Source organism: Melospiza melodia, chromosome 6 (genome assembly GCF_035770615.1).
Source record: "Melospiza melodia melodia isolate bMelMel2 chromosome 6, bMelMel2.pri, whole genome shotgun sequence".
NCBI lineage: Eukaryota > Metazoa > Chordata > Aves > Passeriformes > Passerellidae > Melospiza > Melospiza melodia.
The window spans coordinates 70,456,276-70,468,295 of NC_086199.1; the positions used below are offsets into that span (position 1 = coordinate 70,456,276).

General features: G+C 52.7%; 1 protein-coding gene across 4 annotated transcripts in view; it reads right to left on the reverse strand.

Moving 5' to 3' along the window:
- DGKZ (diacylglycerol kinase zeta) overlaps window positions 1-12,020 on the reverse strand; it is a 54,159-nt gene that overhangs the window by 18,539 nt on the left and 23,600 nt on the right. For 3 of the 4 annotated variants that reach the window (XM_063158990.1, XM_063158992.1, XM_063158991.1), the window contains exons 2-12: window positions 6,544-6,652; window positions 5,759-5,854; window positions 4,910-4,987; window positions 4,535-4,591; window positions 2,343-2,411; window positions 1,874-1,945; window positions 1,449-1,565; window positions 1,285-1,356; window positions 873-968; window positions 500-582; window positions 251-311 (exon numbers count right to left, since the gene is read on the reverse strand). In XM_063158990.1, the coding sequence (XP_063015060.1) occupies window positions 251-311; window positions 500-582; window positions 873-968; window positions 1,285-1,356; window positions 1,449-1,565; window positions 1,874-1,945; window positions 2,343-2,411; window positions 4,535-4,591; window positions 4,910-4,987; window positions 5,759-5,854; window positions 6,544-6,652 (910 nt within the window). Of the gene's footprint in view, window positions 1-250; window positions 312-499; window positions 583-872; window positions 969-1,284; window positions 1,357-1,448; window positions 1,566-1,873; window positions 1,946-2,342; window positions 2,412-4,534; window positions 4,592-4,909; window positions 4,988-5,758; window positions 5,855-6,543; window positions 6,653-7,416; window positions 8,218-12,020 lie in introns of all 4 variants that reach the window. The other variant, XM_063158989.1, reaches the window with a different exon arrangement.

The following is a 12,020-nucleotide window of genomic DNA, read 5'->3' on the forward strand; positions in this document are numbered from 1 at the left end:
AGGTGCTGCAGATGTACCAGTAACCCCAGTGAGGACACTGGCCCTCAAAAGGGCTACAAATCCAGACATGTTAGACTAGCACTCCCTGGAACAGTGCACAAGGGGACCCACAGCATCTCTGCTACCAGCTGTACCACGGATGCAGTGTGCCCAGTTTGTCCTGTCCTGGATTACAACAAGGAGGCCTGCTGTCTGCACTGGAAAGGCCTGGGGGAAGGGGCACCAGGGGATGGAGGGGCTGGGGACTCACCGTGCCATCTCCCCCGCACGCCAGGATCCGGAGGTTGTGGACTTTGCGGTACAGCTCCAACCTGTGGGCAGCAGGGAGGTTGAGGAGGGGAGAGTTACTGAAGGTGTTACAGAGCAGCTGCCTCTCAGAGCCCTTGGCATTCACAAAGCCACATCCATGTCTCCCTCTGTGAGCTGGGGGAAGAGCTCTTAGGAGGAATCCTGGGACACAGATGGGGGAGAGAAAGGTGCTGCCCCCATCAGTACTCACGCCTCCTTGGGTCCACCCTGGCTGAGGTCAAAAACCTGCCGTGGGTTGAGATACCACATGAAGGACTGGATGATCTTGGCTCCCTATGGGGAGAAGAAAGACTTCAGGTAATATTGAATGATAATAATCAGGTAATAATTCCCAGTGGACAGCAGAAGGAGGCATTTGGTCCTGCCTGGGGACAGGCTAAGACAACACCATTCTGGAGGGGACACAGGCAAAGCTTGGCCGAGGTAGGAACTGCTATGCAGCAAACTGGCATTGTGGCCTCTTGTGCAGCTGAAGCATCACCAAAACTGTAATGACAGCTCAGCACTCAAATGGCAATGACCTTACAGAGATGTCTTCGTAGACATACCAGCCAAGGCCATACCTGATTCCCACCACTCTTGGGGTTCACAAACACCAGCAAGGGCTTCATGAGAGGAGCTGGCATGGGCTTGATGACAAAGGGTTTCCACCTCCCTTCCTGCAAGAGATACCATAGACCCTTCAACAAAGAGATACCATAGATCCTTCAACAAAGCTGGGGAAATGCAAACTGCCACCTCCAGCTGAGCCCTAACATCATGCAGGTCAGAAGCAGGAGGAAGAAAACATCCCAGCCACCCCATAAGCTTTGTTTCTGGGATATACCCTGCCAGCAGGCATGCTCCCTCCAGCTCAACCTCCTTAACGTCAGTACAGATCTAGAAAAGCCCACTTTTATTCTCAGCCTTGCTCCTCACTGTTCAGTCCCTCTGCCCTTCCAAGACAAGGTCATTCCCAGTCCCCTCATATCTTACCTCGGCCCCCTTTTTGCTGGATTTCCGCTTGAATGATGTCCTCTTCTTTTTTTTACTAGATTTCAGCGGATTCTATAGAGAAAAGGAACAAACACAAAAACTCTGTGAGGAGCCACTGGGCAAGTGGTAACTTTGAAAGAGCCCCAAGAGCTGAAGTGACTCACCTGGGGCCGCCGGACCCGCAGAATCCAGGTGGGAGGAACGACGACAGCAGCGTGAGCCCCCAGTGAGCAGGGCTCTTCAATGTGTTGCAGCATGAAACACGATACTTTGCTGTGATACTGGCCAAGGAGAAGACAGAGAGAAAACTCAGCTGCTCAGTTTGCTGGGCACAGCCACAATCTCCTCCTCTCAGGTTCCCCATGCCAATGCAGGGAGTGCTGGATGAAAGCATGCAGGAATTTTGTAACGGGAAGGCAATGAAGAGAAAGTTTCTCAAAGGAGCTTGCAAATATCATAGTACAGCCTCTGCCAGCAGGGGGAGCTGTTGAGGGCAGGCTGCCGAGCAGCAGCTCGGGGAGCCCCGGCAGAAAGCAGAGGTCATTCCCGCAGAACCGACTGGAAAGGCATTCAGGGGGGCTCTGCTCACCGCTTGTTTGCACCAGGAACAGCTGATGGCCACAATCTCTTTGCTGTGGAAGGCAAACTTCTGCTGAAAACCCTAAGGAAGAAAGGACAAGAGGCTTAGGGAATTCCCTGCAGTTTCCTATCATCCATCAGTAAGAGACATTAACAAAGAGAGCATGCCTGCAGCTGGAGCCCTCCAGATCCTGTCACACAGTCCCAATCACAACAGCACCAGGAAGGCCACTGTGCTTTGTAGGGGTGTCCTTATTGCTCAAGGAAAGCATGTCAGGAAGACAGTCTCTTTCAGGGCAAGAACTACTCTATGTGGGAAGCAGTCACACAGTACTTCACTGAGTAAAGCAGGGCACGTGTCTTGGTTTTGCTGTCAAACAGGAATGGTGGGATGTCCCTGGTTCCAAGCCCTGTGCATGTCTCTGGCTTGACCTTAGCTTTCCTTCAGGCTGAGAAAAATGCCCAAGATGCCCTCTCACCTTGCCACACTGCCGGCACTTCCCTTCCTGCCGCCTCCGGTGCACCCAGTGATGTCGGACAACAATGGGCTAAACGGAAAAGAAAAAAAGAAAATTCAAAAAAAAAAAAAAGAAGTGAAGGGCCTAGTGCAGGAGGGAACACAGGAACAGGCAGAAGGAATGGACACAGGCCAGCCAACCTCTGCTCTTGCAGCAAAACCACTGCTCATAGGGACCAGCCCCCCACCTGCTGAGAAGGCAAAGCCAAAGAATCAGGGGACAAGAGGCCAAATTAAGATGCTCCAAGAAAAGGGAATTAAAACCAGAAGAAATAGGAAGGAGGACGGGGAAACTAAAGACTGAGAATCACACAAAGCAGATTCAATGGCGAGTGGGTAAGCAGCAGCACATCTCTGTCCCCTAACATCTCTGCCCAGATGCCCCTAGTGCCAGGTGAAAAATGTGCTGGTGGATGGCGTGAAAATCCCTGGAGAGACACAGTTTGTGCCCACAGGAAGAAGATGGAAGTGCTTGCAGCTAAGCAGTGAACCTCCTCACTCCACATTCCTCGAGAAGAGTGGCAGCCTCAAAGCCCTCCACACCCACTTCCCCCTGCTCTTTCCCCAGGCCAATCCTGAGCTTGCTTCAGTGCCAGCGTGGGCAGCAAGGCTGCTCGGCAGCACCTCTGCTCTGCTTGCAGGCTCACAGTGGGTTCAGGGCTGGGACTTGTAGAAGTGATTGTGAGGGTTTCAGAAGTTTTGTAATGAAGTACTACTTGTCCTAAATCCTATCCTGTTTTTCCAGCCCTGGACTGGGAACGGGCTGGAAAACTGCAGAGAGAGAAGAAAAAAGAGAAAGGGAGTACGAGTTCACAGGCTGGCATGACAGGGCCCAACATCCTGCTCCTGACAGCTTTTGGGATCATGATGATGAGAGACAGAAACTGGCAGGAGGTTGGGGTCAGTTCCAGTGTTGCCTCCTTTGAGTGCAGCACACGGGACGGGGGAGAAGAGTCTTGTTGGCTTTAGTGGATATTAATCCAGCAGGAGCAGAAGGAGGGCTATGCCTTGAGCTCAGCTCTGGGTCCAAGCAGGCACATCTAGCAAAAGGGCTGACCCTGAAGGAGATCCCTGGCACCACAAAGGCCAGAAGAACACCTTTTTAGGGAAACAGGAAGGAAGAGGCCTTGGAGGAACTGAGAAGCATTAGAAAGACAGGATGGAGAAGCAGAGTTTGTGAGAGAAAAGAAAAAGGAAGAAAGGGGAGAGAGAAAAGATTTGTAGAGGCTGGAGAGAAGAAAAATAGAGACAGACAATTGAGCAGAGACAGCAAGCTGTTAGCAGAGCCCAAAAGGTAAATGAAGCACAAATAAGGGAGCTAGACTAAGAGCAATATGGGAAGGAGGCACAGAAAGAAAAACAAAGCAAGAAAGGAAGGTTTAAAGTGATGCTGAAAGCTTCCCTTTACAGTGTCATGCCAGCATTTCAAAGCAGGCAGCCCTATGTTTGAACATCCTTCCCCAGCTAGGTCTGCTGTGCCAGCACAAACACAGTGTGCTGGGGGCAGCTCTGTTACCAAAATGGCCCAGGACTGAGCCACCCACACCCACTCCAGAGCACTGCACAGGCTACATTGGCTCCACAGGCTGGAGGGTGAAGCATGAAGGCTGACAGTGGCTTCCACCACTGCAGGTCAGCAGACAGGTTCCAGGCCACTGCTTATGCCCAGTACATTACAACATGGGCTGAAGGGGTCTGATACCACTACTGTGGGCAACTTCCACTGCCACCTGTGGCACCTAGGTCAGAGCTGAGTGATAAAGCCAGAAAGGAGCCCATACTGCTTCCTTCCAAACTGCAGGAGACTTGGGGACCTGCTGTTTGCCACAGCCTCATCTATGTGCCTGAGGACCCAACACAAGGGTCAAAATTTCTCCCAAAAACCACTGTCTGTAGGTTCCTCCCATGCAGATTCAGGACATGCAAACCATCGGATGCTCTGCATCTGCTGCCTGCAAACTTCTTACTCTTCAAACCCAGTCTGTGCTGCTGCCTTGCAAAGAAACTCCCTTTTATGGCACCACTCCCTTGGAGCAGGAAGGAACATGATGCCTCCACTTGGATGGGCAACATGCTGGCAGCATCTGGTGTCTTTACCACCAAACTGGAAATGGGAGATGCAGATGTGGGCACAGTCTAAGGCACATGTCTCACCTCCCGTATGTTCCGGGATCCTGACTCCCTGAAGGAAGGCTTGCAGCGGAAATTTATCTGTAGGAAGAACACAGGAGAGGAACCAGTAAAACCATCGTACCTGAAGGAAATCTACTGGAATTTGCTGCACTACAGTAAGATTCAGAACCTCTGGAGTTGTTTGGTACTTGCCACAAAACATGTCTTGGTTACTGAACAAAATGGGGCCTGGGGTCCCAATCATATCACTAGATCCTCATTTTGGTACTGTCTCCTCAGAAGACCAGTCTCTGCAATTACACATTGCAGTTCCTCCATCTTCTTGTGTTTCACTGCCCAAGACAAGGCTGCTACAGTTTTGCAAGCTGCAGGGAGGGCTTAACAGGCTCTACTCACTTTCTCCAGCTGTTCGATGCAGGGTGTATGCACTACGATCTTGCAGGCTGCACACTTGCGCCTGGAGAGAGGTTTTTGCTGAAGGGTAAGAAAAGAGGAGAAAAAATATACATGTGAATGAAAATATGCAGTGTTCAGAGTCTGGCAAGCTCAGCCTCCCATCATACCTCCTTCTTATGTACTGGGATACAGTACAAGCTCTACTGTAAGGTTAGATACAACCTAGACTTCTTATCTAGCGAAGGGTCTAAGCATGTGCCTATAGCAGTTGTTCTCAAGCCTGGGACAGAGCAGGGAGGCACTTTCCCTACTGTCCTGTCCTGCAGTACTTGTCTTTTTCTGACACTGCCTGAGAGCACCATGGAATCTGGTCTGGGAGGTATCTGCAGGGTGGTATCAGTGGCAGGCACCTGCAGGATGGCATATGGAGCATCAGCGCTCCATATCCTGCACCACGAGCAGGACTGAGCCTACAAACTGGGAGGGAGGACTGCAGGGGCAGGAGGCAACAGGCCTGGGCCTCCAGAGCTCACTTTTCTCCTCTGTTGAAGGGTCTTGGATTCAGATTGTCCTTCCAAGGGTGTGGAACACCAACAGCCTCTCTCTGGAACCCTCCAGGCAAGGGGCAGCCCTGCATCAGGTTCCCATTGCAAAATGAGAACCAGCATTGGCAGAAACTGGGGACTAGGCCCTCCGGTATGCAGAGGCAGAAGGGACACAGTCCCTGCCCTGGCAGCTCCCCAGACCCCTGCATGGCCCCCAGCAGCAGCAGCAGCAGCAGCAGCGCAGCCTCTGCGGTCTCCCCATACGGTGACAGCACAGCCGTGTTTGTGGCCCCAGGTGACTCACCAGAAGCTTTGCCATGCAGTTCTGTTCCCCAACGTAGCAAAAGTCCCCAGAGACATTGGTCTCAAACCAGATGTGCTCCCCATAGACCGCAGCCTCCTGAAACACACAAGACAACACAACCTCTGAGAGAACCCCCAGAGAGGCAACTGAGCCCCTAAAATACTTTGTGCAAGGGACAAGATACTGGACAATGCTGGGAGATGGAGGCCAGGAGACAAGATGCATGCAACAGCCAGGGACATCTGGAGAGAGGAAGCCTCAGAAAGCTGCTGCCATGTCCCACCTGTTGTAAACAAGAGGCCCCCAGGAAACCAACTCCAAGACCTACAAACCACTTGCAGTGTCCTGCACAGGGGAGCTGCTTTAATCAACCCGAGAGGAGGCATCAGGGCAAACTCAGTGCAGGGGACACTCCTGAACCAGCTTCTGTTCTACAGTCTGAACGGGCAGCTTAAAACCTGTGGGGCATTGGCTGTTAAGGAGCAGGGGCTTACTCCTGTTGCTTGGCCCCAGGCAACAGATCCTGGCTGTCAGAAGCAGAAAAGCTGGGAGAGGAGAAGTTATGCCATCCCTCCAGGAACCACCTGTGCCTCCACAGCCTCTCTTTTGCAGCATCAAGTAGTGCTGCCAGAAGCACAGATGATGGCACCAGCTGGTGGCAATGGGAGAGGCCATAAATGTGTCAAAGTCAGTCACCTGGGAAGCCTCAACCCTGGGAAGAGCCTGCTGCTTCTCGGCCAAGAGCCCATTCCATGCAATGCCCAGCAAAACACAGTACAACTTACGCTCCAATCCACAGTGCTGCGTATCTGCCTCTCCGAGTCGCTCCTCATGGCTAGTGCTGGGTTTGGCTGGGCTACCATGTGTTGGAGGCTGGATTTAGCAATAGCTTTCCTGGAAGACAAAGGAGGGCTGGCTATTAAATATATATGCAAAGCACAACCTGCTTCTAAGATGACACGTGAGGCTACAGCAGAAAAGGCTCCTCAGGAACAAGTGGCTGGAAATTAGGTGAATTTCCATCTCAGGTGGCTGAGAAGTACCTGCTTCTGTGAGATAGTCCTGTGGGATGAAGAAGTACTGGCCACGTTGCTGACAGCTCAGCCAGACAGCTTGTACCCAACAAAAGGCACACCATGGGCCTGCTGGGTTAATGCCCTCAGGGATAAGAGCTCCATTGTAAAACACCCTGGGAGTGTCCATGGAGCTGCAGTGGTGGGACTGCCTTTGCAGGGACAATCTAGAGCACCCGTCCAACAGTCTCCCTGCATCTCTCAGAGCCTGGGGTGTTTCCATGGACCAGTACAACTGCCCAGAATAAAAGGAATTGTTTGTTTGGGACTAGTGAGCTTCTCCCAGATGTGCTAGGGTGGAGGAAAGGAGCAGGAAATCCTGGCTGGATTTCCAGGAGAAAGTGTACATCTCCAGCCAGTGACCAGGCCTACCACATTCCCCTGGTCCCAGCCTGGCCAGGAGAGGACACCCACAAGCTCCAGGTGGAAGATCATTGTGGTACACCAGCAGCACTGCAAGACACCAATGGCAGCCAGGGCCAATGGCGCTGAGTCTCTTCCCTCCTTCCCCACCAAACCTGGGTGTACATTCCCCCTGTCCCCTCCCCAAGGCATTGCCTGCTTACATGCTGCCACCATACATACAGCAGCCGGGGGCTCCAGCCGTCCGGGGTGGTGTGGCCGGTGGGCTCCGGTCCCAAACCCTTGACGAGGGTGGCAGAGGGGCACTCGGTTCCAGCCACTCCTGCACAGCGCTGGGCCAGCAGCCGGGGGTGGCCAGAGGGGAGCGGCCCAGGCTGAGGGGCATCGCTGGAGCGCCGGCGCTGGCTGAGGCGGCGGTAGCGGCCTGGCAGGCCGTAGGCAGCCCGGCCGTGCAGGGCTTCGGTGGGCAGGCGGTGGGAGGAGGCGCGCCGCAGGCAGCGGGGGCCCCGCGACAGCAGCCCTGCCTGCAGCGGCCGCAGCTGGGGCAGCATGGCCAACCACGTCTCCTCAGCGCTGTGCTCGTGCTGGCCCTGCTCAGCTCCTGCTGCTGCACCACCGTCCTCTGGAGACTCAGATGTGGAGCTGTCAGTGCAGTGAGCCCCGTCCCCCTCCTCCCCCGTGGGAAGGAGGCTGGCCAGGAGGACAGTGGGACCCAGCAGCTGGGCATCAATGGCTTGTGCCTGGCCTCCGCGCTTCTTCTGCACGGCAAACCTGGGGCTGAGGCAGGGCGGCGTGGTGCTGGAGCGGCGACGCGTGCCGGGACGCCGGACCAGCCCCAGGCAGGAGAGGGACGCCGCTGCGGTGCCTGAGCCGCGGCGGCACTGGGCCAGCGAGGCGGAGGGCAGCCCCACCTGGGAGCGCCGCCTGGCCTTGCCCGTGGGCACAGCCACCACGCTGCTGCGCCGCAGCCCCTTCCGCCCAAAGTGCCGCCTGAAAAAGGTTTCCATTGCATCCGGATGGTGGCTGTTAACACAGAGACCAGGGATTAAGTAAACTCCCCTGTGAGTCCCAGGCCACGCTGTGGCTGTCAGGGCAAGGGGACAGCGGGAAGCAAGGGATAGAGGGCTGAAGCAGGGAGTGGGAGACATGGCAATGCTACCAGAGGCGTGTGGTAGTGTTGCTCCCCATAGCTTTACCGCTCCACCAGTTTCACAGCTCAGCCCAGAGGGCTGCAATGGCAAGGAAGGTGTCACTGCCTAGCCAGGACCCTCTGCATTCCCTGCACTCCACTAAGCAGAACGCCTGTGCACTCCGAGGTGCCAATCAGCCCTGGCACCTCCATTACCCCCTACCACTCTCCTGATGCTGATCCACCTGGTTTCCACACAGGAACCACTCTAGTTAGGTATCAGTCCCACCAAATTTGTAGCAAATTGAAATAAAGCCCTTGTGAGTCCTACAGAGGAAAATCGACCAGGCCAGTAAAACCAGGGCAGGAGAATTTGGTACAAGAGGTCTGGGAGAGCTGGAAGCTGGGAGAGGCTGGAGCAGGGCAGAGGAGAGTTAGGAAGATCATCCCATCTGTCCTAAGCAGAACTTCATTCTCATGGGAGAAAGAGCTTTATGGAAAGCTCATGCTTTCCCTGCCCAGCTCTCAAAGCTTGACAGTCTGCCTGGACATTGCAGCAGTCTGTTAAAAGCCATGGGTGGAAGGCGCTGCAACACTTTCAGTGGCAGTAGCTCAGCACACAAAGGCCTGAGTGGAAGGAGCTGAGTCTGGCTAGCTCCAGTGCTCCCCTCCTCCAGAGACAGTGCTTCATTTCCCGCCCTCCAGCTGCCACCTCTCTTCAGCTCCTAGAGGATTTATTCAAGGCCAACTTTAAAAAACCCACCAAAACCCACAGTTTGGTAGAAGCAAACTTCTCTCAATTGCTCCCAAGGCAGGGGACTCAATCATAGTAGCTTGCAAGCACACAAAAGCCATCATCACCACCACTCTCAAGGATTTCCATGCTGTGCAAGGCATCTCCTCTACCCACCACGAGAGCATGGGCATGCTGCTCACCACGCAGACTGACATCTCCTCCCCTTCTTCTATCTTCCTCTCTAACCGTGCCCTTTTACGTTCTTATGGATCAGTAATATCAGAGAACCTTCAGGATATCACTCTGGCCCAAACTTCCAATGACCTAAGGCCCACAAAAACAGGTGCATTTATCAGAAGCTTCTTCTCTGTTTATTTGGGAAATGCATGTAAGATGGGACACAGGTTTTGTCTTCTGGACAAAATGGAGTTTTTGATAGTGCTTGTAGCACAAGCAGCACATTGGGCTGTACCTCTTTTTAATAGATGAATACAAAGGTGAGTTTGTATTCTTGGAAAAGACAAGGCTTGGTTTGGTCTCCTCCACCCTTGCAGACAAGGAAGCCAGCTCTTCAGTTTCCATAGGCTTATCACCATGCCTGTACTCAGTAATGTAGGGGAAGGAGGGATGAGTGAGGAAGGGAGGGAAGGAGGCAGGAAGGAAGGAAGGAAGGCAACGGGCTCCAGAGAGCAGCATCAGGGCAGCTAAAGCCTGGCTGAACTGAAAGCAAAGCCAAAGCGTCACCTCTTCAGAAGTATTTCTCAAGTCCTACCCCTGCAAGCAAGGCAGGTGGGTACTTGGTCACCACAAGGTTCAATCCACCCAAGGCCCACGCAGCTTCGCAGAGGGCATCAGCATTTTGCTGATGACTCTGCTTCCAGTCTGTTCCCCACACTGCAGTGCTCCATTTATGCACCCTCTCCATATTATCTGCAAGATGATGCACAGTAAACAGCATAGAATCAGAGAATCTAAACTTTCCCTGTACATTTGGAGGCCATTTCCTCTTGTTCTATCACTTGTTACCTGGGAGAAAAGACTGACCCCACACCTTGCTACAATCTCCTCTCAGGTAGTTATAGAGCTCAATAAGGTCTCCCATAAGACTCCTGCTTCCTCAGCCATTTCTCCTAAGACTTGTTCCATAGACCCTTCACCAGCTGTACATCCTCTGGATGTGCTCCAGCACCTCAGTGGCAGGAGGAGGGCCCAAAACTGGACACAACACTCAAAGTGTGGCCTCACCAATGTTGAGTACAGAGAAACAGTCACTTTCCAGTCCTGTTGGCCACACTTACTGACACGGGCCAGGATACTGTTGGCCTTCATGGCCACTTGGCACATGCTGGATCATGTTCAGATGGCTGCCAATGAGCAGCTTCACCAACAGGTATTAAAACCTTTCGGAACAAATAAAACACATTAAAAAACACAAGCAAGAATACAGGATGTGGCACATTGCAACAGACCTTTTTTGGTCTGCTTTAGCTCCTGGGGGAGACATACTGACCAAAGGCACCTCAAATGAGCTGAATGGCTGTTCCCTCCCACCCCAGATATTCCACCGGCACAAAGCTGCTCCACTGCTTACTGTGTTGCTGCTGTGGGCAGGAAGATCTCTTAACACAGCTTCCTTCCTTTTTGCACCAGTCTCGTGAGGAAATCTGATACAACAACCTTGGTTTGACATTTATGTTTGAGCACTAGCTGACTGCGGACCTTTTTATCTTCAGGGCTGTCTGTAAATGGCACGTGGAATCAAGCTCTGACCACCAGTGGTGAAGGTTATTACAAGATTGCCATTTGACAGCCCATGACAGCAGCATGTGGCAGCTCAGATATGCTGGGTGAACATATCCCCACCTCTTGCATCTCACCTCCAACCTGAGCTCCAAATGGTGGATTGCAGGTGTGAGAGCTGCTGCTGGTGGAGCAGATGGATAAACTGCTGGGGCTGCCCATGGTTGATATGCATTAGCAGAGCTGCATGCAGAGCAGCTGGGGAACCATGCAATAGGCAGAGAGGAGCCCAAAAACAGCTAAGCCTTGGAAGGCCCAGACTTAATACCAGCATATTTCTGGCATCTCCATTGTTTGTCACAGAGAAAAGATGGAGAGGAGCCAGCACCTGTGGCTGCTTTGTAGAGCACATTACTCGGCTCAGTTAGATAAGGAGGCTGGATCGAGGCAGCCTGGCATTTGTAGGGTGCAAAGTAAGGAATGTTCTGAGATACCAACTCTACTTATGAGCAGATACACACTGTCTTTTCAATCTCCTTCTGCGAATAAGGAAGGAGATAGCAGCTCTGGTCTGCTCATGATCTGCAATCAGAGCTCTTGAAAAGTGGGGTGCTTTTTACTACCAGACTCCTCAAAGCATCCTACACACCCTGCCTGGCCTCAGTACAGAGATGCTGCTGAAGCAGGAACATGTCCCATCAAGATCTAAACACCTTTGGAAAGAACAGCAGGGATCTAAGAGGAAAAACTTGCATCTTGTAACTGCAGTGGACGTAGAGCTTTTGAATCAGCTGTTATGGAGACATCTCTCCAGATATCCAGCAGCTAGCTCTCATTTGGTGATGGTGATTCCAAAACCAGACAGGCTGACCCTTAGGGCTAAACATGCAGTGTTCCCCATGACATAATCTTTGCCCACATCACGAAGAGAATCTGGATATTCAGCTTCACTATTTTGCTTTGTTTCACTAACCTAGAGCAAACTCCCATGTACCATACTTAACAGGCTCTCTGTGGTAGGCAGAGGGATCCTGTGCCACACACCCTCTTGGCCCTTCCTCTTCATTATTATTCCCTTTGTCCCTCCAGCAGCCTGGTCCATTCCTGCCAGTGCCCAGAAGCAAGAGAGATCTCAGGTTACCTTCATACAGTGACAAATCTGGCACCCCCCTCCTGGCACCAAAGGAGGCAAGAGAACCATACTGCAGGTTGTTGCTGATA